This window comes from Annulohypoxylon maeteangense (assembly GCF_022496945.1).
Source record: "Annulohypoxylon maeteangense strain CBS 123835 unplaced genomic scaffold GGS22scaffold_30, whole genome shotgun sequence".
NCBI lineage: Eukaryota > Fungi > Ascomycota > Sordariomycetes > Xylariales > Hypoxylaceae > Annulohypoxylon > Annulohypoxylon maeteangense.
In genome coordinates, this window is record NW_025953277.1 from 18419 (window position 1) to 46214 (window position 27796).

The 27796-nt window shown below is 46.6% G+C and overlaps 6 protein-coding genes across 6 annotated transcripts; 2 read left to right on the top strand and 4 right to left on the bottom strand.

The window, feature by feature from the left end:
- Positions 1-1211: 1211 nt before the first annotated feature.
- GGS22DRAFT_182499 (uncharacterized protein) lies at positions 1212-3183 on the bottom strand (the record flags this gene model as incomplete). Its single annotated transcript, XM_047963974.1, has 5 exons — positions 1212-1697; positions 1786-1812; positions 1881-2192; positions 2261-2569; positions 2629-3183. 5 exons carry the CDS (start codon positions 3181-3183, stop codon positions 1212-1214), a joined length of 1689 nt encoding a protein of 562 aa, XP_047813987.1.
- Positions 3184-7664: 4481 nt separating this feature from the next.
- Positions 7665-10301, bottom strand: GGS22DRAFT_193504 (HbrB-like protein; the record flags this gene model as incomplete). Its single annotated transcript, XM_047965392.1, has 1 exon — positions 7665-10301. The coding sequence occupies one exon, from the start codon at positions 10299-10301 to the stop codon at positions 7665-7667; it is 2637 nt and encodes an 878-aa protein (XP_047813988.1).
- A 670-nt stretch (positions 10302-10971) lies between these two features.
- GGS22DRAFT_193505 (uncharacterized protein) lies at positions 10972-11307 on the top strand (the record flags this gene model as incomplete). The annotated part of the gene is made up of 1 exon (XM_047965393.1): positions 10972-11307. The coding sequence occupies one exon, from the start codon at positions 10972-10974 to the stop codon at positions 11305-11307; it is 336 nt and encodes a 111-aa protein (XP_047813989.1).
- A 565-nt stretch (positions 11308-11872) lies between these two features.
- Positions 11873-19226, bottom strand: GGS22DRAFT_182501 (SPX-domain-containing protein; the record flags this gene model as incomplete). The annotated part of the gene is made up of 8 exons (XM_047963975.1): positions 11873-12461; positions 12511-12619; positions 12693-15158; positions 15232-15317; positions 16593-17374; positions 17430-17774; positions 17834-19040; positions 19144-19226. The coding sequence occupies 8 exons, from the start codon at positions 19224-19226 to the stop codon at positions 11873-11875; spliced, it is 5667 nt and encodes a 1888-aa protein (XP_047813990.1).
- Positions 19227-20873: 1647 nt separating this feature from the next.
- Positions 20874-21716, top strand: GGS22DRAFT_175672 (uncharacterized protein). Its single transcript, XM_047963298.1, has one exon. The coding sequence runs from the start codon at positions 20974-20976 to the stop codon at positions 21481-21483; it is 510 nt and encodes a 169-aa protein (XP_047813991.1). The 5' UTR covers positions 20874-20973; the 3' UTR covers positions 21484-21716.
- A 1025-nt stretch (positions 21717-22741) lies between these two features.
- Positions 22742-23849, bottom strand: GGS22DRAFT_175674 (uncharacterized protein). Its single transcript, XM_047963299.1, has 2 exons — positions 23513-23849; positions 22742-23451 (listed from the first exon to the last, which is right to left on the bottom strand). The coding sequence occupies exons 1-2, from the start codon at positions 23835-23837 to the stop codon at positions 22925-22927; spliced, it is 852 nt and encodes a 283-aa protein (XP_047813992.1). The 5' UTR covers positions 23838-23849; the 3' UTR covers positions 22742-22924.
- Positions 23850-27796: the final 3947 nt, after the last annotated feature.

The following is a 27796-nucleotide window of genomic DNA, read 5'->3' on the forward strand; positions in this document are numbered from 1 at the left end:
GATTTTCTTCTAACAAAAACTCGAAATACTTAGTCTTAGGATGGCGACACACGATACAAACCTCATTTATTAGGTGCAGTACCTAATTCGAGTACATAGTAGAGTACCTTCCGATCCACCATCACTGCCTTTTAATTGCACTTACAGTAGATACCTACCAACCGCTAATGTTCTAAGCCCCCTTAAGTAAAGCGTAGACTCTGGGCTAGATAGGATATGATGCCAGCGAGGCAGAAGAGCAACTAATTGCTTTAAGGTTCTTTACCAGATGTCTATTGGTTGGATCTTATTAACAGCTCATATTCGATAGGGAAGAATAAGTATCCAAAACTCATTGTAATGTTGACATTGCCCGAGCTCGTCTAAACGCATGCTATAATCATACGTCTCGAAGTCAAATGAAGGGTAATTCGGTAGTACGACGCAACCAAGCTTGCCCCTATCCCTAGACTCCTTCAGGTACGGGTAACATATCATCCTACACGACGCACGCTTCATTTCACATGTACTTAATCGGGAAACGGGCCTATTTAATTTTGTAATCATCTTGTCTCTCTCCAAAGACCAGAAGCCTCGGCTTGCGTTGCTCTACCGGTGTGCCCCCGCCCCCCTCTCCGCTTCTACCCCTTGCAGCCTAATAATTTTTTGAGTTCAAATGACAAGATAAAAAATGTAACAACCAAGGATGGCAGCCCACGCATCGGATGTAATGCACGGGGGAGCAATGGGAATATCGTACACAAGGCGAATACTTGAAAACTCTGCCCGTAATCGCCGGAATCGGTAAAAATTCCTTCGACGCAATAACATCGCCGCTTATAACATCCCCTCCGGTGAAACTCGAATTAAATAGAACAACCGTGGACCAACGCCGATTTTTCTTTGCTTTCCACTGACAACGGACGGTTTAAGTAGAGATATCAAAATTAGTCCGGCGTTGTCAAATAAAAACGTCAATCGTGGATGGGAATCGCTGAGAACCTCCAAGCCTTCCGGACCCCCAAAAAATGCAAGTCCTGAACGTCCAGCCGATGTAATAGTGCGTATAAAACAGCCGAGCCAAGACCGAACAACAGTACAGAATTCCGTATCCAGAGGTGACGCCGGTATGTTGGGTTTCTCCCTTTCTCCCCTTTCTCTCTTTCTTCCCTTCTTACTTTTCTCCCCCTTATCGATATGCTTCGTCTGCTTAGAAAAGGCTAGGCCAATCATCACGCTGGGTTACCCTTCAAGCGTTTCTGTAACCGAGGCGTCGTCTGAGGCTTTTTGTTAGCCATTCCGACGCCGTTTACTTGACCTCCCATGCTCGAAGGTGTGGGGGCGCCGCTCTCTTCTTCGGTCTTAACGGTCGACGGCCTCCTCCGCTTATTGCTTGCTGGGCTCGTGTTAGCGCTAGGCCCGCTAGAGTTCGTCCCTTGCTGACTCTGCTGTAGTTGCATGCCTGGTGCTTGCATGTGTCCTTGAGCGGGGCTACCGAGGTGAGGAGAGTTCGGAAGCTGCAAGTGTGTCGCCGCGGGTGAAGCACCCATCGGGAATTGACTAAAGTTAGGCGTCCGTGGGTTTGGCGGTCCGTTGCCTTGGGGTTGGCCGTTAACCACGGTTTGCTGCGGGGCGTTTTGAATGTTCTGGCTGACGTATTGCTCGAGCGCGGCGTATGGCGAAAGGCCGGGATGTGTGTGGTAGAAGTTGAACAGTGGCTAAATAATTTCATAGGTCAGTAACACCATCCGGTTTTGAGGGTTGCTGGGGGGTATATGGCATCTCTCTGTTAACCACGCAACTCACATTCATTTGTCCAACAACTTCGATAATCTAGAAATGTCAAGTTAGTATAACTATAAGTGGTTGGATGGAGGAGAAAGAAGGAAGGGTGTTCGTACCTCGAGAAATTGGAACACCGCTTCCGTGATGCCTGAATTTTGTTTCACGGCCGATTGGGGCAGGTCGATATCAGGTGGCGGAACTTGGGGCGATTTCATCAGTTTCTTCCCCTTCTTACTCATCTCTGGAGATAATCGCGTATCTTGCCCATTCACTTTAAGCCACTCTTTGACCCAGTTGTGCGCTGGTTTTGCGGCCTCGATGACCATCTTCCTTGAATGATATTCCTCGTGACCTTGCGTGATAAATTCCAAGAGTTCTAATTTCTGGTCGCTGTCGAACTGCGCTCTGAGTGTTCCCGTCGCGACGACCTAATCACGGGGCTGTTAGATATCATCTGCTACCTGGCCTATAATTGGCCACGATTCGTGTAACCTACATGCGAATTGTCGAACCAGTAGGTCAGGTTTGCTTTCTGGTTCTCGATGAAATGACACCCGTTCGGCAACGGTCTGTCGGTAATCCCTTTTTCGAAGGTTAGGTTGATCCTCCTGATGCCACTCTCGAAGTGCGTATGGAAATATCGGGCTAGCGCCGGTTGTGTTATTTCATACTGCTTATCCCCATGTTCCGCATTCGCCATTTCGATGCCGACATCGAATAAGGAGAGCCTGAAGACTCCTCTAGGAGAAAAGAATTGCGCCACGAAACTATTCCAGTATGACAAATCATCCTTTGTTCTTGAGCCCTGCCAAGCGCTATACGTTAGCAATTATTTTCATCAAGGATAGGCCACATGGTACTAACGTGATACCCGCTGAGGTGCTCGCCGAATTGGAGTAGTTTTAATAGGCAGTGGCCTTTCATGCCATCGTTCTTGTGCTGCTGCTGGTGTAGCAATTGCTGCTGCATGCCGGCTGGGATTTGGATGTGCGGGCCTGCTTGTAGTGACTGCGCGTTAGGTTGCTGAGGTTGGCTCTGCGGGCCATTCGGTGGCTGGCCCTGTCCCTGTGGTTGTTGCTGCTGGTTCCCTTGCGCGGGGCTCGGTCCTTGGGTTTGCGGTTGATTCGATTGCGCAACCGCCGGCGTCGGAGCCCTTTGGGGACCCTGTGAATTTGACGGAGGTTGTTGGCCGGGCTGCGGACCATTTTGCTGCTGCTGTCCCGGTTGTTGCTGGGGCGGAGGTTGTTGTCCTTGTTGTTGTGGTTGTCCTTGCGGTTGAGGTTGAGGTTGGTGCCCTTGACCTTGAGGGCCTTGTGGGACTTGTTGCTGCCCCATCGGCTGGGCTAGCTGGGCCTGCTGTAGATGAAGCTGCTGGGGCGTCATCTGTCCGGGATGACCAGGCTGGTTACCTTGATGCATCGTGTTGTTGGCCTGCTGCTGGGCGGCCTGGTGTTGTAATGCTAGTTGCTGTGCCAGGATGTGCTGCTGCAAAGAGTATTGTTAGAACCAAGGGCGAAGATAGGAAGCGTGTAATTCTAAAGGAGGGACAGAGGGATGGGTATCATTTACAGCATGCTGAGAATTTTGATGTTGTGCCTGTTGTGCAAGATGCGCCTGTTGGAGATGCTGAGGTATGACTCGTTGCATATTCGCATTTTGCCTCATGGCCTGGAACTGGGTCGCTGTCATGTTACCCATGTTCATCCCCTGCATATTTATGGGCATGCCGTTACTGTAAATTTGTTGCTGGAGCATAGCCTGCCTCTGCTGCTGGAGTATTCTTTGTTGTTGATGTTGCATCTGGGCGAGCATTGCAGGATTTTGGGCTACTGTGGGAGTACAGGTTTGTTAGCAGTGCACGAGATAGAAGGGCATTGCCATTGTCATGATCGAAACGGGGTAACTTGGCTGAACTCACATGAGAACTGTTGCTGCTGCTGCTGCTGCTGTTGGAACATCTGCTGTTGAGGATTTAGGTGCTGTAAAGCGTGAGCATTTGGACCGCCAGGGCCGGGAGGCATGCCTCCCATCATAGCGGCGGCATTGACCTGTCCGCCGGGACCGGACACTGCCATATGTGCGGCCATCTGAGGTGGCATTCCTGGCTGACTGCCTGGTTGACTTTGAGTATGAGCCATGCCTGGAGCACCCATGGGATGAGCCTGATGAACGCCCGGGTGCTGTTGCATTCCTGGGTGGAAGCCACCCGGTCCTATACTAGCTGCCATCATTTCTACGAGTGTCGATTATCCACGGCGTGGATATCGACGCCTAGACTAAGTCGCTATCTCATACGCTTCTATTCCAGTCGGACCCTTTTTCGTGGCAGTGGTCGCGATCTCGACGCGCGATCGATCGAGCGACCCTTTGTTCGAAAGGCTTTTGCTGATAACACCGTCTCGCTTGTTCTTCCTCTCTTTTCACCTTCCCGACTCTTCGCTTTCCTTTCGTGGATACACACTTCTTTTCTCCAAATTCCCTCTCTTTCTATTTACTGATATGAATGTGTAGGTTATTACGAAAACCACGTTTGACGCAATGCGATCGGTTGATTGGCAACGAGACGTCGGCGGATTCGTGAAAGGATGGTCGCGTTCACGATTTTAAGGAACGGAGCAGGGCGATGAGGCTTGTCGTGGAAAATTATTAAATAACATGCAGTGTATGGGTAATCCGCGTTTGCGTCTGTGTCTGCGTCTGCGTCTGCGTTTGTAGAGAAAAAGTTGTAAGATGTAAGATATAAGAAATGAAAAGGCGAGGAATGATGGTCCGGGTTCAAATTTAGAACGCGGTGAAATAGAGTTTGTCGATTTCGCGCCACACGTACGGTGCGGTAGGCACAGACACAGAATACACAGGAAACTCAGGACTATTGCAGCTTCCTTGATTCCTTGGTCAATCGAAAGTAACGCCACACTTATAACACGTTAGACTTTCGATTCTCGACTTTCTCACTTCCAGGTCGATTATCGGTAAACTTCATCAATATCCTCGCTCTCTTCGAAACAATTGGCCGGGCCGGCCTCGCTGTAGTTCGTCGTTCGTTGCCGTCGCTGTCGCTATCGCGCGAACGTGAAGGTTATAGAGTAAGAGGAATAAGGCAGAGCGGAGAGGTGGACGTGCACGATGAGATGCGATACGTCGAGAAAGTGGATGTGGATGTTGCTAAGTTGTTGGCGTCGCGGGATTCGCTTTCAAGCAACGTACACGGCACAGTAAAAGCAGTACTGCTCACACGGTATGGGTATAATTTGATGGTATGATTCTTTATGTATCCCGTGTATGTATGGATGCAATGCATTAGTTGGTTACTTTGATTATTACTTTTAGTGCTGGGTCAATCTTAAGCGACGACGGCGGGCGATCACTTTTTACAAATTTGTTAATAGCGGTTGTGTAATAATGCGGATGGCGGGTAACAGGCTAATAAAAAGAGCGAGTTGAAATGGGGGAAAGAGGGAGAAAGAGACTAAACGATGGGGGATGGGCAATACTGTAATGTAGGTAGTAGTAAGGGTCGTAGACTTGGGCTAGGCTGAGCTAGACAAGGCGATATAATATTAATAAGGATATGATTAAGAAAGAATGCTATTTTCCGCGCTTATGGGGGGGGAGGTTGTTCTTCATAGACGCCACTTAAGTAGATTAAGGTTTTTCGACATTTTAAGGCAAGTCATTTAGCTTCAAGTGATTATTTATGAATGAATTATTTTATTCGCCTTATTATATTCGCCGTGTAGCTTCTTTTTTCTTGTTCTTATGATCTTGATAGGGCTTGATATTCGATCGAATGCGAATGTCGGATTTAGAGATAATATGTAGTACAGACTACAGAGAGCGGCGAGAGTGCTTCAGGCTGCTAGGTCACTGGGTAAGAAGTACTGTGAAGATGGAGCAGGCGGAAATTATCTCTTTCCTATCGGCAGGAGAGCGCTTCAAACTTCAATAGAGGAGGCAGGTTATACGGTGCGAACTAGAAGAATATGAGGGAGAGATATTCCCGAAACAGCGAGAATGCTTGATGAGTTGGCACTGTGTCTAAACCACGTGCGCGGTATCGAGCTAGCCTCAGAAAGGTAGCAAGGTTGTTCCAATTGAAGCTTAACCTCTTTTAAGTTTGATCCTTTTTATTCCCGATCATCGATGATAAGGGAAGATGTAAGTCCCTAATATCGTTAGGTATTCATGATATGTTTATATGTATAAGATCAGTGATGTTGGAAACGTTGTTGTTCTTAAGCCACGAAGTCGAGATATAATTTGAATCAAAAAGCAACAACTATTATGGCCTAAAATGTTATCATGGACATAATACTTAACAATTCCAGTGACTTAATTCTGTCCTAATTGGCTGCCATGTATTGAAAAAAACCTTTCATACAAATGATTCTGAATCCATCGCGAGCCTGGCCGCCATTTCGAAATACTATAAAAAATATAACACTAACGAAGCCCGGCTTGATTGGTCTGCAACGCTGCACGAGATAACGTAAGTCCAACATTCGGAAGATCGCGGGTAAAATAGAACAGTATGAAAAAAAATTTACTTGATCCTCCAATAACTTAACATTTCATGCTCTTTTTGTGTACCGTAAACTAGACTTTTCACACTGCATTACATACCGTGTACATGTAAAGTAGTGACGGGCTATTTTTAGTGCCGGGATTAGGCAGCTCAGTCAAGCGCCGCTAACAGCTGTCAATGGGTCGAAGTAAAAAATATGTAAGAAATCAACTCACATCACGTGACTTTCAGATTTTCCGCGACGTCAAATTAATCCGTTTCACACTAGTGAGGCTCCGGAGACGGCTCCACCTAAATTTTTTTCTCACTACTTCAAAAACTTCAAGCTCGTCCCGAGTACAGAAGTTTTCTTCACCTTCACAACATTCTTTTTTACTCACCACCATGGTGTATTTGCTCTGGAAATGAAATTGCTTATGGGCTACGATTTGCCCCATGCAGAACTAGGGTTTGCAAGTGTTCATTCTTAGTTTCTCGACATTCAACAGTAGCTGTGTTGGAATATGCAGTCAAGGTACGTCTCTCCATTTTTCTTCTACCAATCAGTAAGAATTATACCACTTCTATGTATTCCTCTTTATCAGGATGACAACCATTAAACATGTCTTCTTTTCCCAACTGAATCGACCATGAAAGAAACTTCGTCTGTCCGGGTTTCCCACTACGGTGGGAGCCTGCTACTTGCCAGTATACTTTGTCTGACTATCCGTCTCGTGATGCGTGCTTCATTGCATCACGGGACAGGATCTTGGGGAATAATATCTTGACGCACCTTGCACATGGAGACCGAGCTTCCTACTAACTAGATAATAGTGACATCTTTGCTTTTGATATGCCTTCTTTCCCAAGTCGCGGCTAAGATAGATGTTGCATCTTCAATCAAGGTTAGTTGAATGTCTTTTTCTTCTTTATCATTCAACATTTTAGGCGTTTCACATGATGAAACTTCCATACACATTCGCAGTTTCCACTCGAGCTTCGATTAGAGCCTTTTCTGAAGCAGATGAGGGTATAATGTCCTTTCCTTGGATGTCTGATATACGCCTATCTTGCAGTATTTCTTATTGCCATTATTTGCATAGGTTTCTGGCTGACTAGATCTTCTTAGGTGCTACAATTGCATTGATACCTCATGGTAGTTAAATCTTAGAGTTGGCTCTGTTGATGTGTCAAAACGCAATCCACGACCAAGCCTCAGGTAGACCGCGTCGAAATATGTATAATTGAATCACTCCAGCCCTAGGACGCCTTTTTTTTAAAGACCAGTTCCGGAATATCGCCTAGACTTCTCGCGTGATCACATACCTAACATGAGCCCACCAATAGATCATTATCATGTATGCACATGCCTCTCGCCTAGTAAAGTGATGTGAAATCAAACAACCTCAACACCTTCGCGTATTCCTTCCCTTAAAATGCCGTGGTTGATGGAGTTGTTATTCTCCTGCCTCTTAACCCTCCCACCAACCATACCCCTCCGGTTCCTGCCTGTTCGGCCTCTACCCAACCAGTTCAGCTTTAGCAGTCGACCCAACTCTGCCACCATTTTGCTTGCTTCGTCGGTACTGGAGACGTTGATGCCTGTGTCGACGCTTGCTAGCACGCTCATGCACTGAAGCATGCGACCCACCATCTCCGTAACCTGCTTGCTATCCTCGACATTTTGTTCCCGTACGCTGCCTAGAATTTCCCTACCGCCCCGATCGTTGTCTCTCATCTGCGGCGTGAATGGCCTAAGTAGACCTCCGGTGCCAGTAGACGCAGGGTCCGACACGCCGCTGCCGAATGACACGTTGCTGATGGCCCGACTTCGCGACGGGTTCGAGTCGTTGCCAAAGACCGTAGTAGAGGTCGAATTGTAGCTTGCGATGCTCGGGTCCAACGACATTGCCGTCCCGGGACGACCTGAGAATCCATCGCTCGGCGATGTAGAGAGAGTTGCGATACTGTCATTCAAAAGTGGCGGCGACGCTAACGCGAGGGAGGAGAGGGATGACGGCAGGTGCTCGAGAGATAATCGCGAGAATATCGTCTTGAGTTTCTCATACCTAGGCAAGATTAGGGAATCCCGGTAAGATATGAGCACGAGCCGCCGTACATCGAGGACGCTAGACGCTGGCGATAGGTGGGTCTCAAAATTCGGTCCGCTAGGATGGGTGTTTGGCACTGGCAGGTCGGCTATGACTCCGCCCCAGAAGTCCCGTGCTTGTTCAGGAGTCAAGAGAGTTCCACAGCCGGAAAATTCCAAGTCTAGCGGTAGGAAGACAGCCTGCATATAGGGTAGGATACTTGTGAACGTGAAAATCCAGAGCTCTACCAACGAAGGAATCAACCTATCCTCAGAGGTTTTGCGCAATGTATGGTCGAGTGAAGCGAAGCCGGTTGAGAGGAGATCTCGTAGATCATCAACAATGATGTGAGCCGAGCGACGCTGTATGCAGTATTGGATATGCATATTTACGACGCGGTTGAAGTCTTCCACCGGCGATCGCAAATCTTCACCTTCGAATATGACTAGTAGCTTAGCTCTTAGATAAGGCCAGGCATCATCCAAAGACATATTATGAAGCCCGTATTTTCCCGAGTCGATAGGTTCGGAGAGGTAAGAATGTGTAGCAGCTGCCGCTGATCCAAAGCTGGCTGGTCCAGGCCATTCAGATCCTGTGCCGTAGGAAGATTCGTTGTCGTCCTTCCTCTTATCGCGTAATGCGCGCCCTCCGTGTCGGAGATCAAGCCCGCTAACACTTTTACCTATATTGTTGTTTGGGCCAGGGCTTGGTGGTATGTTAAAATTGTATAGGCTCGACGGCGCATTGGGGTCGACGGGTCGCGAATTACTGGCAGCGGAGGAGAGGGGGAGGTGATAATCGTCTTTGCTGCTAAGCTTATGTTTTTGCCGCGAAAGAAAGTGGTGTTTCTTCTCCTTATCTTTTTCCCTGCTGTCCCTATCCATGGACGGGTCGACTGGGCGAATAGTGGCGGCAGAAGAGTTTCCCAAGCTATAAAAGGATGACGAGTCTGCCAGACTAGTTGTGCTGAAATTGGCACGTTGTAAAGACGCTAGAGCAGAACCGATCTTTCCAGGACTCGGCAATGGCCGCTCTTTCGCATCACCTTTCGTATCTATCTTCTTAGGACGGGAAAATAGCTTGACTTTAGATTTCTCTGCCTTCACAGGCTTCTCGGGGATAGCTGGGGGCGTTGGTGCAGCTTGTTCGGGGGGTGGTAATCCTGGCGAAGATTGAGGTGATCTTGGAAAGACGACGTTCGCAGCGGCAGCGGCAGCAGCATGACTTCCTAGCAGGCCATTATGATAACCTTGAGCGCTAAAGCCATTATCCCGCGGAGCACTCGCCTCGGTAAGGCTTAACATAGGTGGGCTGCGATGACCAGTAGCCGGCTTGGGTCCGGGCCTCTTTGCGGTATCGTGGCTGTCGCTACCAGGAAATGGGACAGTTTGCGATCGATGGCGACTATGTTGTTGGTGCTGCATTACAGCAGCCTGAGCAGCTATTTGACTAGCTGACAGCCCGCCGACGGATTGGCTCTGGGCCTGCGCTTGAGCTTGGGCTTGGGCTTGGGCCATAGCGACGTGGGAGAGATTGGACGTGCTTGTGGATGGTAAGGTGGGCTCAAATAGACCTTGAGTCTGTGAATGTTTCCTCACGTGGCTGGCGCGGGTAGGAGGTAAGGTCAAGGGTGAAGAGGTTCGTGGTTGAGGAAGTTCGATGCTAGGTCTAGTCGGACGAGAGAAATTGTGTGGGCTGTTGGCATAAGAAGGGCTGGTGACGGTAGTGACGGGGCTCTGAGGGCCTCTCGTCTTAGGAAGAGATATGGTATCGTCGCTCGAAGATGTATCTATCCTGCGTATTTGAGGCCTCGGAGGGTTTGGTGAAGAGAATAAGGAAGATGAAGATGCGGCTGCGGCTGCGGCAGTTGAGGCCGAAGAAACACTCCCGGGCAAGGGAGAGAAGCTCCCGGGGGCTCTTTGCTGGGATCGTACTGGCTGCATTGTATGATCGAAACGTCTAGGTACTAGGTAAGTTCCCGGTCCTAGGTCTGTTACATCTTGCCTTGATCCCGAGATATAATAGGATCAGCGTCAACCCCAGTCCTCAATTTGCGCTATTCAATTGCCGGACATGTTCATGTACTAGGTATTATCGTGGTGTGGTAGTAATGCACGTAAGTGATGGTGTCTCGTTTTGATCGGACTAGTAGATTTCACCAACGATCTTGCAGTCTTGTTGATGATGTTGAGGAGATGGCTGGTACAATACCTACGTACAGTGTGCGAAAGATATTATTCAATGTTGTTATTTCGATCCCTGATAACACATGTATTAGTATGTATATCCATGGATCAAAGAGTGGAACCATCTCGTGCCTTATTACCTAGTAATTGCTTACATTATTTAACGTGAAAAAATATATGTATATATACATACATTATGTAAGGTACTTAGATTGATATCGATGTACTACGTATCATGCATACATACTGTACATCTGAGAACGCCATACTGCCACATCTGCCCCGCCCTTCATTAGTAATGTTACTTCCACCCCACCATCGTAAATTGTCTTGAAAGCTCTACATCATTAAAACATTTCAAATCAGTATCGTTGATATGTCCTCTTCCTCTTCCTCTTCCTCTTCTCCGGTGCCTCCAATGATGAGAATGGCTACTCAAATAACAGCAACCTATACCAACACAAACTCCGCCAGTGACTCTTCCTGCTCTCTATCTTCTACCACACCCTTCACACTCGCAACACCATTTACTCTCCCGGACTCCGACTCCTCTGGACATAAGACCTCGCACCTAAACATACTACGCGAGGCCGTATCAACGCTACAAGAGCGCGTGAATAATGAATTAACGACGCGCATGGAGGAAGAGGCACGCGAGATAGCCGCTGCATCCACTTTCTTTAAGAGTGCCAGTGTCAATACTATCAATGAAGCTGCTGAGGAAGATAATTACGGTGAGGAGGTAGTGGAGGATGAAGAGTAAGAGATGATGGGCCGATTGATCGATCGAGCCATTTTTTGCGACTACAATGTTGCTCATACCGCCTATACCGCCTATAAACTAGACGGAAATTGAATCGAGGATAGATGGGCAGATTTCTGATCTGCGGTTATATATCCCATCGTAGTAACAACCAGCGAGCCGACACAGGTTCAGACTTCAGAAGCGTATCTAGCCAGAAGCATCATCGATCCAACGCAGTTCTTATAGGATCCAATGATTACGAAGAAAAGAAGAAAGCACAAAGAGAAAAAAGCGTTATCAATTTAACTACGATCTAAATACGCGGGTATTGCCTCATCGCCTCTACTCCGATAGCATGCAGCAATAAAAATTACTGTGTCATGCTAAGAACCCCAAGCAAACCCAGAACACCATCCGTCTTGGGTATATACGAACGCGGCTTAACACTTCTCCCTCATCACGTCTATGCTCGTACCATAAATATCCTCATGATAATAGGTGTTTTCGTGCCGTAATATCCGCGCTCGCGCGGGTAGGAGGGACGCCGAAGTCGATAAATTGTCTTGCCTCATGCGCGGATGCTTCAGCTATGTCTCCCCCACGAACCAGCAACCCGCTCACTCCTGCTACCGCTCATGCTACGCCCCGGCCTTCCAAGGCATCCATAATGGACAACGGTATTATCTGGGAGCACTGCCACGACGCTGTTACCTAGTCTTTTGTGGCAGACACCACATACCCTCTCCTCGCCGATGACTACTTTCCTGCTACGCCCGCTCTGGCCGCCGGGAATTCCATCCCCAAGTAATAGCAGTGCTTGTGTATTCACAAGCTGCGTTTTACGCAGCCCCTCGATGATACGTGACTCCGAGATGACGCTGTTGGCTGCGCGGATACGCCCTCGGAAATATGACTCCAGTTCCGTCACCGGAAGGTCATCAGGTATGAGAGATAGCGTTGACTCTGCCGGCAAACGAGAGCCATGCCTCGAGAGGAGAGACAAGGCCGGTTCTAGGTTCGGTTCATTTGATGGTGGTGGGGTGAGGTATAGAGACAGTAGCATGTGGTAGATTGAAGGCTTCGAGTCGGGGTCACGGCCATCTTCGTCAGCCAACAACGCGGCAAAAGATTCCCTGCGGGAGCTTGGTAGCGCGTGAATGCGGTTACAATACCTAACACAACTTGTAAGCAACGCGCGCGGCCAATGGAATTAGTACCTACTCCTCTGCTTTTGCATAATCTTGCATGCTGAATACATAGATCTCGAGTGCTTGCTTGTGGGAACCCATGTTGCTGAACACTATAGCGCGAGCCTCGTAGAATGCCGGATCTGTAGATGTGGTTAGTTATGGCCGCTTCTTCCACCAGAATCAACGAATTTTCAACAGATGCGGACAACCTACCATCGCGGGGAATTATGCTTAGTGCTCTACTAAGACTGTACTGTTGACTTCCCCTCAAAAAAGCCACAAGACTATCCAGTTTCTCATTCCACGCCTCGTCGCGCTTGTCGTCTCTCAGGGCTTGGACCAACAGCTCCACTAGCTGATTATGAAAGTCCGGCGTGCCGTCTTCCAATTCAGTGATGATGTGTTCTAAGTAGCGAATCTCTAGATTGACGTCGATAGCGCCGAGATACCGGACGACCCTTTCTCGTGGCAAGGTCTCCGCATTTTCGCTATCCGCTAAAAACACTTCCATCCCCTGGTTCGGATCACGCCGCAGGACCCAGTCTGCGAACTCGAGAATGATGTCGATCATCTCCGGCGGAAGACTTTGCAGGTAGCCGATTGTCCTCCGCGGACCACGTAGCTGCTCGGGTATTGCCACTTCCGAATCCGTGTGCTCATTAAGTTCAAGTTTGGCTGATTCCCCTTCCAGGTTCACATCTCCAAACTTTCGAAGAAGGGTGAGCGCGTCGCGGTGGAGCTTTTTTCCGTAGAAGAAGTCGACCAGTTCGTTGTACCGGCTATTTTTAAGAAGGTGCTCGTTCACCACCGCGGGATCACAGAAGTTCGGGATACGAAAGAGGGAACCAGCAAGGGTGGGCGTAACGAACATGAGCCCACGGAAGAGAGCGGTGTCGACCACAGTGAATGTCTCCTTCAGCTCATGTTCAAGCTGCTCGTCAGAGTCGGAATGGGGATGAGTCAGTAAGGCGTCTAAATTCTCGTCTAAACTCATCGAAGAGTCCTTGCTAGTTGTTAGTTTACGAGGTTTCAACCTTCCGGTTGCTGGGTCGATCCACCGCTGCAGACGCGTCCTTGTGCCGGCTAAATAGCTGTTAAGCTCACGAACGGCCTTGATTAGATCCTTCCCCCCCAGCAGTCCATCATCCTCGGCATTATCCTTCTTAGTATTAGCTTTGACGCTCGCCACATCTTCGCTGTCAGTGCCGCCTTTCTTGGACGAGGTGATAGATGCCGCATCGGAGTCGCCTTTACGATGTCCCATCCAATACTTTGCAAAGGTGCTAGGTTTAGATGGGGACGCAACCTCGACATTGGGGTCGGGTTTCGCCGCTTTTTCACCGTTGACCTTCTCGTCCTCTTCCTGGTCTTCCTCCTCCGACGCGCTCTCCTCTCGTGTAGACTCAGCGGAAAGATCGCCGGCAATCGTCCTAGGGTATAGCCTTAGTACCCTTTGGGGAGGTGCGTGTACCTCGTCTTCGTTAAATAGCGCCAAGCTTTCTGAGAACTTCTTTTTCTTGAAGAGAACCTCCGCCTTCAGCATCTTAGACTCCCGCATAGTGCCAGTCTTATCTTTCAACAGCGCATCTTCGAGCATGCCGAGTACGCTTATAGCCTCGTCGTATTTGGCTGTGTCCACCAGTTCCTGGACCTGGGTGTCGTAGTCCGTGGCCTCCATCTTCCATACGGCTCTGTCGCTGCTGATGTGAAAGCCTTTACCCGCATGAGCGAGACTCACTGTTGGTGGTGGGAAATGTAATTGTGCGGCGCCGGGAAGTTCAATGATCTGTAGAAGGCTGAGCGTTTCCGGATTCCGCACCTCCAACGTACCTTTAGCCGGTGGCTGGAGGATCAAGATGTAAGGGTAACTATATCCGATGCTCTCGGGGGCACTCTGCCACGGGACCTGACGTTTGTCTAACGGATTTCCGTTCGTGTCGATGAATAGAGAATTGATGTCCTTCGCGAGCAACATCTGACCCTCGGCCAACCTCGTAGCTAGGGGCTTCGGCATATAACCGCCGAGTCCCATGTAACCCATACTCGCGGCACCGAACCTGCTCCCCTGCCCTCCTGTTGCCGCAGCACCCAGCCCGACTATCTCGTGCGTTTCCGACGTAGTCACGTCAACCAAAACGTATCCCGCGTTCATACCACAGACAACTTTGGTCGCGTTGGCCCAGGTCAAAGTCCTCACACCCTCAGGCAGCAAAATCTCGGTGACGTCGTCACGTAACTCGCTCTCGTGCCAGCTCCATAGCAACAAGCGTCGTTTTATAGCTACGGCGAGACGGCTAATGATCTCTGGAATACCGGTAGCGGCATCCTTAACTATATTGCTGGTGACAGCAAAGCAGGTAGCATTTTTTGTACGTGATATTGTCTCGACCAACTCGTAGGTCTGGAGATCGTGGAGGGAGACGTGATAGTTGGAGAGGGAGACGATAATGTTGGCTTCTTTGATGATGGCAAGTTGCTCAACGGCGCGTGTAGAGAACTTCTCAACTTCACGTAGAAGATCGGTTGGTTTTAGAGGAGAACTAGATTTCGGATTTGTCTCGGTACTTGGAGGAGAGGAGGGGGTACCATTAGAAGCAGGAGGCTCGGATGGTTGGGTTAGTTCGTTTAGGCGGTATATCCTCAGCGACCCGGTATTCAGACCGACAAGAACGCGATCGCCTACGGTCAAATATAAGATTAGTTACTTGAACATAAACATTCACACGAGCCACATAGAGGCGACAAGACGCACCATGTGCCAATATCGTTTCTATCTTAGATTTATCGCGTTGCTTTAGTTCGATGATGGGTCGAGCTGTGAATGCGGAGAGCATGGTGCTCTGATGCTATCATCGGATAGTCATTGATTACGAGGTTCGAGTCAAAGAAGACGGCACAAGGCAAACTCGACCAAGTTTAATGGGTTCCGAGAAATGAAGGCATTCAAATGTTCAATGAAAAAAATATGCCTAAAGTAGAGAATAAAGGAAAAGAGAAATTACCTAGGACCTTGATACGTATGTCATCTGAACCTTAGTTGGATGCTTCTAGGGTTTGAAGGTTCGATGCTAAGGTGGCCGAGGTACCCTGTATCCTTGTACCCACCCTATGACCGCATAAGTTAGTGTACTAACCCACATTTGGCTGTGACTTATTCAACATCCGTCCTTCTGATTGAATAAGAAGTCGTGCACAGTACCTACATCGTACTATACCCAACCTCAGGCGCTAGTATACATATACCTATGTAGGTAGTGGATATGATACCTACGTAGTATCTACCTAGGTACTAGATACGCTGGAGGTAGGTGTTTGTATAAGTGCACCTAGGTGCTAGAGACATTTCTAAGCAACTTTAGAAGTTGCATATATTATACTGATACTGGTTGCATCGACATTCACCCGTATCCCCAAAGGGGATACTGTGCTTTGACTGGCAAGAATTGCAACTTAGCCTAAGGTACTTCTAACGTTGTAAGTTTTCCATATAAATCCTATGTATTTTTCTAAAGACGTATTCTGTATACTTACATATATTACTAGTTCTATTTTAATAATGCAACTAAGAATAAAGACTTAACTTATCGGGTAATATTCGGATCGTCTTGCAACTCTTGTCCATTTTGCGCAGTATCCCCTTCGGGGATACAGGTGAATGTCTACCTAGTAGTATAGAACCAGTACCTAGTATTAGTATATAGTTACTAGTATGCACTAGATATGTCATCATCCGTCACCGCAATCAGATAGACTAGGTAAAGTTATACAAGTTATCAAGCATTTTGCTCTTCACATAATACCTAGTACGTATAGATACCTATCCAAAAAGTAAAACCACAGATGAGCAACTTCATAATTTGGCCTGACGTGGAGACTAGATAGTCCCTTTTCACCCCTTTAATCACTTTACATGCCAATGACCCGCATCGCACCGTATCCCAGGGTCACGACAACCGCGAGGGTTATCAGACTACTCGGCACACCTCGGCTGATGAAATGCTTCACCTGCAAGTACCGCTGCCCTGTTGGGTCCTCCTTCATAATAGCCGCTGTGATATGTTAGATATCATTCTCCAGTTCCAGATCCAAGGCGCCACGCGAAGAAAAAAGGACTCACTCATATTAGGGAATCCGCTGGTTGGCAACGCCATCGCCGCGCTGCACATGAGTGCCGCCGCCATGACTAGTAGGTTAGGATGCGGCTCGTCCATTCCCTTTCCGATATCCGACACGAGAGGTAAGATGATCAACGCGGCGACAGTGTGGCTGATAAACGTGGCAATCACCAAAGTCAGGCTCGAAAATATAATTAGTATGCCGTACAAGTCGACCCCGTCCACCTCCTGGGAGATGCCCTCAGCCACGGTATGGAGAAGTCCTGACGACTTGACGGCCTTGCCAAGAGCCAAACCACCCGCCGCGAGGATAATAATAGTCCACGGGAAATTGTTGAAATCTTCCTTGGTGAGTATGCCGACACCAAAAAAGAGCACAATCGGAATAATGGCGATGACGCCCATATCGCCAAACGTTGACTCGAGCTGGTGACTCGCACACCAAAGCCCGATGGTAGCGATACATATGAAGGACACAAACCATTGTAAGCCTGTAAACGCTTCCTTTACTGGTCTAATTGGTACGATAGTAGTACCTTTTCCAGGTTGGAAGGTGATGAGGAGGAGGATCCATATTAGGAGAATAGATATAATTCCTACCGGAATTACGACAAAAAACCATTCACCCCATGTCGGCGCCGGCTCCATGATGCCCAGTGCGACGACATTTTGTGGCGATGCGATAGGTGAAAGCATACCGCCAATGTTAGAGGCGAGCGCGATACCCATGATCACCGCCTTAGACATGCTAGAGCCCGAAGGGAGGTTACGTAGCATAGGCTACCAAGTTCCTTGTCAGAAAAACATCAGAGCATGTTAGGAAGCGTAGACTTACCTCGACGATGGAAAAGCAGAGCACAGGAGCTGCCACATTACTCACGAGCATGCTGGCAAAAGCCGCCACAAACATGGTCGCGATGAGCACCGTCCTCGGTTGCGTCCCGGCCTTACTAAGAACGAAGGTCGCAATCCGCTTATCAATCTTGCATTTAGACAAGGCGGCGGCAACAGTGAACCCTCCCAGCAGAAGCATGATGACGGGCGTCCACATAGCCGCGAAAACGTAAGGAGTGGCGTTCTTAGAATCCAGTCGCTTATATGGCACATCGTCTTCGCGGACGACCTGGAGGACAACGCAGAGGAAGGGTATCAACAAAGAAGTCACGAAAAGTGGTATTGCCTAAGATAAAGTTAGTTACGCGGTTAACGCGAATAACATCGCATACCAACACTACTTACCTCGGTAGCCCATAACAGGCTCACGAACACCAACATAGCTAAGCAATTTTGCTGCTCGGGCCTATCCATGATGGGAACAGATAGCAGAACCAGAAATATAGCGATTATTCCAAGAAGTGTGAACATAGTCGAGCCGAACAACCATGTTGGGCAGGTAAAACGGCCGACAGGGGTCGTGATCTCTCTCATGGGAGTAGCAGGGGCGTCGTCACCTTGCAGCCTCACCTTAATCCCATCGTTTTGCGCGCCGAGGAGACCTTTTCCGAGGCTTGCAGCTTCAGCGCGACGCTCTAGACCGATGAGTTCTCGCCATACTGTGTTTCGTTCCCAGACGACGTGCTCTCTCAGATGCGATCGGAGATCCTTCTTAGCGAGAGGCTCGTCACCATGGGTAACCACGTCGGCGTATGCCTTCTCCATCTTGGCGATGCTCTCCTCGACCTGTCTGATAGTCACAGGTAAGAAAGGATAGGTGATCTCAACGGTGTCTTTCATATATCTCGGTCGAAATTCCTTGTCGATGATCTTGTCGAACTTTTTGAGGACCTTGCTAAAGCCTGTTCTGTTCAGCTGCACGTACGACTTAAGTTCGCAGAGCTGCACGTAGAGGCTGACGATACGCTTCTTCAGCATGATGCCGGAAGAAGAATGCATGGCCGTCTCGGCATAATCATCGTAACCAAGGCTGTATCTGCGCGAACGAGTAAGGTCGGTTGAGACAGTCAAGTCGGTGGAAGCAAACATCGTGCTCGGAACAGTGCGCCTTCGGCTATGTGCTCCAAGGCTTGATCGTCGGCGCCTCCTCTTGTTGAGGGCCGACGTCTCATCTTGTTCGTCGACGTCATCCTCGTCTTCATCGCTATCCTCGACGCCATCATCAGTCGAACGAGTACTTCGGGCACTTTGGGCACTCCGGGGACCTCGAGTAGGCTTCACCGGGTCACTAATGATATCATGCAGGGCGGGTCTCTGGGGTATATCGGTTTGAACTTGGCCATCGGCGTCGAGTGATCCGAGGTCGCGCATAAGATCGTCGACCTCGTCGAAGAGCTCCTTTTCCTTGACGCCGTAGAAGGATGATATCTTCTCTAGCTCAACATCTAACGCCCGGGCAAAAGCGACCTCGGGGTCCTCATTCCGAAGGAGCGGTCGTGTTTCAACATCGGAGATGCCAGGTTGGTGGATAGTCTTTTCGAGTCCGTAAATTCTACAGGAGAAGAGTTAGTAACAGAAGTAACAGAAGTAATGGAAGTAATGGAGCAATAGAGTAACAGGTGTAGTAGATGTAATAGATGTGAGAATAGACTAACAATTTCTTGAGATTACTATATGCGATGTAATGACTGCTCCAGTCGGGAACGGCATTGAATTGGATGCTATGAGAGAACTTCATCTCGTCTTGTTCTTCTAACCACCTTCTCTTGTCGTGTTTCTTTTTTATTCTCTGTAACTGTCTCTCACTTGACGAAGACGGGGATTCGAGTTGTTCGGATTGGTTGAGATGTTGTAATTCTTGGAGTTCGTACGTCTCCCCTGATATGTTGTTATTGTTATTATTTTTATCAACACTACTACTCCCTCCTCTATCCTCTATCTCCGTTAATCGCTGCCGGGGATGGTGGGGAGCTCGATGCGCATGAGCAGAGTCGCAGTCAGAGGAAGAGGAGGGGTGGTGCCCCAGAGACTTTGAAGGTGCTATGATGGAAACGGTAATAGCAAGAAGTATAGCAAGAATAATAGCAAAAAGGGTGGAAACTTTTTCGTTTTAGGGTCCGGCATGAAATGATGCAACTTTGGATTATACGCGATCTAATATGGATGGTCCACAAGCAGCGACGTCTAGACTTTTAACTTTATTACCCCTAGATACCTAGTAGGTACCTAGTAGGTAAGTTAGGTACCTACCTAGTAGGTATTTTAGTGAGTCGAGATCCATAAATGCCAAACTTGTAAGGTTAAAGCCTGTACCCTGAAATGTACACTGCCAGGTCAAAAGTTTGAGTCCGTTTTGTTAAGCCTGAAGTCACATATCCGTTACGCCAAGCCACTATTCCTAATATCAATTAGTATCTCAGTAGCTCCATGATCCCAGTCAATCTCTTTTAGAACCTTTTTATCTTGAATAACTTCATGAATATAAGGTCTAATCTCTTGAAATAAAGTCTATTAATATATTTACGCTGTATACTTTTTAATAAACCAGGTTGCATCACTCTAAAGTCTTTGAAAGGGTAAGAATTTAGTGGTTTACTGCAACCCCTTTTCGATTAGTGTTACAAAAGGCCAGCTTTTCTTTCAACATATTATATCTCAGGCTATAATACTTCAAAATAGATGCAACCAGATTTATATTATTACCGCAATCAATAGCTACCTATCAATACTATTTACAGCCCAAACAAGAATATATTCGATAAGTTATCTGAGTATGAAGTCAAGAAAGAGCTATTATGTGGTAAAAGCTCCAAGCTATCTCATCTAGCATAGTGGCTTGGCACCGTTTAGTGCGACTTCAGGCTTAACAAAACGGACTCAAACTTTTGACCTGGCAGTGTATGATCTCCAACAAACGCCCCGACAAATGGGACCCACGTGTGGCTGGCAGCTCTACTACGTAAATATGAGCCACAAGTATTATCTGATCAAACACATCCCGGGTCACTACCTACTATTAATACCTACCTACCTACATATCGGTACTTACATCCTAATATATAGATCACGGGTACCTATGATTATTAGGTACCTAAAGAAGTACATTCATAATTCATATCCTAGTACCTAGTATCCTCGCATCCAGCCTTGAAGCTGTAATACAAATAACAAGTATTAATGTTGAAAATTAGAAGAGGAAGTCAAGGCCCCTCACAGAGTGTCAAGATACCTAGGTACCTAGATACCAGGTACAATATATCACACAACTATATCTTGTCACTTTTGTCAATGTGCTGATGCATCACAGTTCATCACGCAACCAATCATAGATATCTAAAATCTGCAGGCTTCCTACAATAGAAACATACTATAACTTCTTGCTTCTGACTCCTCGATTCAGTTTCTCAACTACGTACCCGCCTGCCTAACCCATCCGCTTTATCATATCCATCTCATCGGTACCTACAGTTGCGTTTATAGTCAATATGAACCGGTACCGACATAGCTGGCATCTTGAGGAGCACCGTCGCCGAGTACGGGCTGCGGAAGTCGGCCGTCAGCAAGCGGCAGCAGCCCGTCCTCTTCGGATCGCAAGGCCCCCTCAGCCCATTTCAGATGTACCTGTCGCTGGCCTGGGACTTCTAGACACTCTACCCAACGAAGTTATCATGATCGTCTTCAACAATTGCACCCTACTCTCCCTTCTGCGACTTGAACGCGTGAATAAGGCTGCTAAGAAGCTTGTGGGCCTTCTAGATCGCGTCGGATATATAAAAGAAACTGCAAAAGGCATTGTCGGACGCGCCAAGCCACCGTACCGTCAGATCAGGTTCACCATCTTGAAGATCAAGACATATCAGGGATTGCACGACCTCTTAACAACGTTTATCTGCGAGAAGTGCGGCAAGCCGGGCTCGTTCCGTATTAAAAAAGTCAAGGTTCTCTGTGATATCTGCTGTCTCCCGATTAATCTAGGAGACCACAGAGTCGAGTGAGACAAGAGTATTTTCTTCACCATACGTTTTTCTATGGCTGGCACAACTAAGACGATAACGGTATACTAAGCTATGCGAGTATTCATTAACAAGTCTTGATTTGAGAAGGGTCAGGTTGCGTAAAGGTTCCAAGGTTCGTAGCTATGAGATATGAGATATGAGATACAATAGGTACCTGCTTGTTTATTAAGTAGTAATACTCTTTAATGAAATATAGGTACCTATTTCTCAGATTAAGTCAATGTTATAGATACCTATGTACCTAGGTAGGTAAGAAAGAGAAAGATCAGTATGGCCTTCATTGAATCGGTTTGTCTAATCAGACGGACCTCCCACTAAAATCAGACGGACAACCCACTTTACTACACCCACTCAGGTTAGTCTTTGAAATACCTACTTTAGGGTACAGCTCCTCATATAAATCTAAGTACCTTTTTGACACCTTTAGGTACCTTATATAGAACTACCACTTTTTATCGACGACGACGTCGAATTTAGCCAAGATCTCGATATCCTCGATATGGTACTGAATAATGCTTCTATTAGGGTTCTTAGAAACTTGAAAACTTAAAGGATAAGATATGAATCGATCTAGATAAAGCCGTATAAGATTTACTAATATATGTGCGAAGTACGTATACAATACTGGTCTAAGTATATTTGATGCTATTCAAGAAGCAAAAGCGCCAGTCAAAGCCTATAATAAACGCTAGTGAGAAACCTACAACTACCTACATAATAGTTTCCCCGAAGAGCTTTTGTAAGGGCAACATTAAAAAGGGTTGTAAAAGGGCGATAGCAAGGTTCGCGATGGAAAGACTTTAGTCGAGAAGGTACTTAGATTTGTATGGGAGTTGTACTCTAACCTATGTATCCACTGGACTAGCCCAGTTAGGTATAATAGAGTGGGTTGTCCGTCTGATTTTAGTGGGAGGTCCGTCTGATTAGACAAACCGCATTGAATGATAAATACCTTCACTTTTGACTCTTCTATCATACCACATTTTACCTCTTAACATTGATCTTGCCAGAGAAGCAAATCCTAGATACCCACCTATATAGGTATTGGCTTGATACGTTGGCAATTTAGAGATAGAGTTAGTTAGGAGTTAACCCTACCAGTCTTACCTGTTCCCCGGAAATTGAAGCTAGTCAATCCTAGCTTTTCGTCTTATTTACCTAATCTTAACACACTGCTTATTTGTAGTCTTATAGGGCTATCATTCCTCAATAACTTTTATTAAGAAAACTTTATATATCTGTTCCCGCAGTAGACTTGCAGCCCAACCTAGACAGGTTTACACTTTGAGCGCCCGTCAGTGTTCCATATGGTGTTGTAGATTCGGCTCGACGCCTCTATGTAGGTAGGCTACCAATGCGAACTGTCCCCCACGAGGTATTTACCCATGTATGTAATAGATAGGTATATATCCGGAGAAGGTCACAGCACAAGACGATAAACAAGCCAGCTCATAGCTGCCGTTTTGAACCAGGCCATCTTCTTGATTTGAAATTGTCCTGCTGCTGCGTTTTCAGGCGGGCAGCTCACCACCGGATGCAAGCCTTTGCACACCTTGGCGGTAATTGCTGCTGATATACTAGACACAGCCGAAGCGGCTACCGTAGGTGGACAGGAGGTTACAGTGGTAGGAGATGTCTGGAAAGGAGGTGCAAGGACGGCACACGTTTCTCGGCCGTCAAGTTTGTCTGGGTTTGTGCGCAATGTTCTCGTCACGTTGAAGGTGAAGTATTTATCCGTGATATTGGCGCAAGTGTCGGCGTCCGCCGTAGTAGCCATGTTGAGGTCAAGTTGCTGCGCACCGTTCTTGGTGGTGAATTCTAATAAGCCGATCCGGTTATAATAGGTAAGGCTAGATGACGAACTCTTGTCAATAGACGAAGAGTTTGAGCAGTTCCCTGAACTCAGATTCCAAACAACTGCCCATTCACTTTCGGTGGCGTTGAATGCTAGGTAAGTAAATTAAAAATTGAAAAGTTCAGAGGGCCTGCTGACAATATTGGAGCGTACCGTTTGTAAAGGAGAACGCATAGTAAGGGTCGCTAGTATTAGTGAAATTCACATTTTTCAGAGTTATAAGCCCACTGGTGGTAGAACCATTTGCACTATGGAGTTGATAGATGTCATAGTCGAAGTTCAGGTCAAGGGGCCCGGCAAGCTCCGAATTATAGATGGCAAAAACGATAGGTGTAAGCTCTGAAGGTGTGTACGTATCATTGCGTGGAAATACTAGATGCACCTCTACTATTGACGGGAATATAGCCGCCTGCACCGTAGACCAACATGACAATATCAGGAGCAAAAGGCGACCTAACTGGCGGAAAGAGCCAAACATTGTTAAGTGAGGAAACCCGAGTGGAATGGATAGAATCACACGGGATAGAAGCAAGAAGAAATCTACATATATATGAGAAGAGAAGAAGCTGATGTTCAAAGAGTCTTAGGATTGAGGATTCAGCTTCCAGGGGCAGGGCTAGTCTAGCCCCGTCGATGTCAGGGGTATATATCGTGATGTCCAATTGAAACATACCGCGTGATCACGTTCCTCGGTATCGTTTATAGTATCATTGTGTGTAGACATCATAATCAGCATTGAAATAAGTACTTAATATTATTTACTAAGCAAGAGATAAATTATACCTTGTTTTGTGATTAGGTAGGCATCTAACCTAGCAGCCTAGGTACTAGGTATTAGGTACCTAGGGAGTTATCAAATCTGATTATACTATTTTTTTTGGGGGGGAGGGCACGTACCTAAGGTCCTACCTACCTCCTAATCATACCAAGGTATCGACGATGAAAATTATGATATAGAGATTTTCCTCACTACCTACTAGGTACCTAACCTAGGTACTCAACCCCTAGCTAAGTCTCATCACCAAGTAGTCTCGACAACTTATTAGGTACCTAGGTATGTAGGTAGGTAATGAGGTTAGAGCCGAGTCCGGTATTATCAACGCTGACTTCAGCATCTATGACATCGCCGCTGACACACAGAGCCTCCTCTAGGTATATCTTTGTGGACCTCAAGGACAGGTACCATCAATACAATATCCTGGCTATGGTCACTTACCTACTCTTTGTTCATTGTTGTCTTTCTTGGTTAAATGATGTAATAGGCAAGCTAGCAGGTCAATAACTTCTAGGTTCACCTACCAGAGACATATGTCGTTAAATTGTACGAAAGAAGTTCTCGCTACATGATAAATAAACAAAGGCAGACGACAGTCTATTCTTAGTTATTATACGGCATTAAAAGACGCCTACCTAGGCACCCTACCTATCAAACGGAACCCGTACTATCAGTATTATTGTATAAACAAAGTCACTCTAACATATCTATTCAACCACCACATGGCGCAAAGAAAACCAGACAAGCACAGGTACCAATAACAAAGCCCTACGTATATTGTGAAGACAATAAGTGGTTATTTCCAATCCCCCTTTTAACCCCCGAGTATAAATAGGTAGTATGGGGATCAATCTGGCAACAGAAATTACAAAAATCAAGCAACAAGCAACAACCTCAATAATTTACACGATAGCTAAATCCGAAGACTCTTAAACAAGCAAAAAAAAAAGCATATTCAATATTAAGTTAGTATTAATGATGGCTAACATGAAGAATACCTCCACTACCCGTGCGACGAAGCCTGCTCTTCCTAAGAAGGGAGGCCTTTTCGACCTCAGCGATACCGACAATGGACTTCACGCAGGTAATGGTTCTGGATCAGGTTGCTCGGTCATGTAATGGGTAGAGATTAGCTACCCAAGTGCGAGATAACGAATTAAGTTCACGGATACCAATTCCTGTGAATGGGATGATTTGGTAAAGGGTTGGGCGTGGGTGGCACTCTTTTACTACGCTCAATGAGTATCTAGTTATAAATATCACTCCTTACTTTTCTTTAGTCTTTAATAACCACTCCTATACCATAAACAGTCCAAACTCGGCTTGTAGTCCAGTTTACCGTAGTAATTCGAACATGGGTTTCAAGCGCAGTTATTCGAATACCTCATCCCTTCAGGCTGGGTGCTGATTATAGGGGTAGCAAAAGACATCTTGGCCAACACGTCAAGAAATACCTGCTTATCTAATAGGAATTGTTAACTGATCATCGTAATGTTTTACATATGATAGTCATTTACCTATGCGTATTGAAATTAATATCCTACCCCCTCAACTAGGTACCTGTATTCATTTATTCCTTTGATGACCTAGGTAGTATACCTTTAGTGACTTAGCTACCTACCTAGGTAGGTAGTAGGTATTAATAATCGTCTCGAAATAGGAAGACAAAACTGAGTACTAAGTAGGTATTATCATGCATCGCTATAGGATACGAAAGTCATTCAAATCATAGCGAGAGCTATAATTTTCTAGAACTAGGCCTTTGATGTATCCCCTAAGAGGCTAAGCAGTAGGTAGGTACCAGGCAACAAGGCAAATGGTGGCGCGTGGCGATGTAACAATAGACCCGTGCCGTATTACTACATCCGGCACTTCGCAGCCCTACACCGAGTTCAGACGTCGTCAGTGTCGGTGGCTGCTGTTTCGGTAGAAACATAGCCATCGCTTTTCCTATGCCAAATCAAGAAAGTTGGGCTGACAGGACATTCAGGGGCCAAGGCTTCACCTAGGTATCTTCGCTTCTATATCAACAGCGACGATTCAGTCGATATACCTAGGTAGGTACCTGGTAATTATTCATCGCCTTAAACAATAGTTGAGTGTAAGGCTTTATTGAATAACAGGTAGGTACCCTCTCGTGGCTTGCCACATTATGCTAAACTGCCCAGGTGAGTAGAAAGAGTCCTTGCAAACTAACAACTGCTTCTCTAAAATACCTATCAATGAGTAGTAATAATTATACCTAAACATGAAGTAAAGAGGCCGTCCTTCAACCTTGATTCTTGCCAATACTATGTAACAGGCACTTGTCGTGGTACATATATACACCGACGAGCTGCTAAGCGTTGTACGGCATTGGCTTGTGCAGACTTATGAGGTCTGATGACCGCATTATGCAGAGGTGATTGTCATGATTGACAGGGACCAAATCGACAAGACTTCTTCTTCTTTTTTCTCTCTCCCTCTTCTTTCAAAGAAAGTCGGTCAAGAAAGGTGAGAATATCAATTATGAAATAGCAAGACAAGAAATCAAGTCACCTGGATCTGGATTCTTCCAACGCTTAGAGAGGTGCATTAACACATATGTAAGTACTAGGTACATATGTAGTAAAGAAGCGAGGAAGTAAAATATTTCGCTATACGTAATTAATACTTGCGAAATGTATGGACCGATTCGTACGTACGCGAGTACTGAATATGTATTGAGCCTCGGTACAATGCTAACTGGAACCTATCAAGCGATCTGGGATGCGCTGGCAAAATTAAGCAGGGATTTGCTGCAAACTATTTATCTAATCCCTGCATATATCAAGTCCCGCGACTGGTTTGCCGATAATAAAAAGTGCGGAGGTGACGATCATTTAATTTTTTTTTCCCTCTTTTCCTTTGTTGGAGAATAGGAAGTAGATTGTTCATTATGTTATATGTATGGCAAGCAGTAGATGCATTGTTATAGATAATATAGATAGAATGTAGGTACATACATTTACTACCTAACCTTAGGTATCTACATAGATAATTGCGGCACTTTGCATCGAAGTTTACCGTGCTAGTAATCAAAGGTATCGAAAGCTACCTAGGTAGGATATACTTGCATATGAAGGTTCCTGCTGATTGTCCCTACCGATCGCTTTGTAAACTCGATATATGTACTACGGAGCCGGGGTTTACTCCTACCTGTTCCTGTCGCTTGTTCCAGTCCAATCGATATCTTTCCGCATTAGGCGAATCCATTTCTCTTTTCCCGGAATATCTACTATATCCATCTTTTTATTAATGAAGTCGTGACGCGTAACAGCTTAAATACTTAGGCACCTGCATAGGTAGGTACGAGGGGACAACCGTAACGTCGAACTCTTCCAAGTTCCATCCCACAAAGATCATAGCTTAACAGCAATGATGAAGATGGGTCTGCATGACGGCAGCAATGCATGATGCAAGGTCGGAAACACTCCATCATCCCATCGTCTAAAGACAGCAATCTTCGGCGAAACATAGAGCGGCAGCAGCAGCAACAAAGTCACCGCATTTCTACAAACATCCACCCTATCTAAGTATGTACGTACCCGGTATACACCTACATAGGTGCATTACGTATCTGCACACTACTAAATACATACCTAAGTACCTGTACCTACGTATAGTATTAATTGTTAAAGATT

Excerpts from the sequence above, each read along its gene's own strand:
- GGS22DRAFT_175674 (XM_047963299.1), bottom strand. The coding sequence starts at position 23,837 with ATGTTTGGCTCTTTCCGCCAGTTAGGTCGCCTTTTGCTCCTGATATTG. Across the intron at positions 23,452-23,512 it reads TGCGTTCTCCTTTACAAACG|CATTCAACGCCACCGAAAGT; the intron begins GTACGCTCCAAT and ends TTACTTACCTAG.
- GGS22DRAFT_175672 (XM_047963298.1), top strand. The coding sequence starts at position 20,974 with ATGAACCGGTACCGACATAGCTGGCATCTTGAGGAGCACCGTCGCCGA.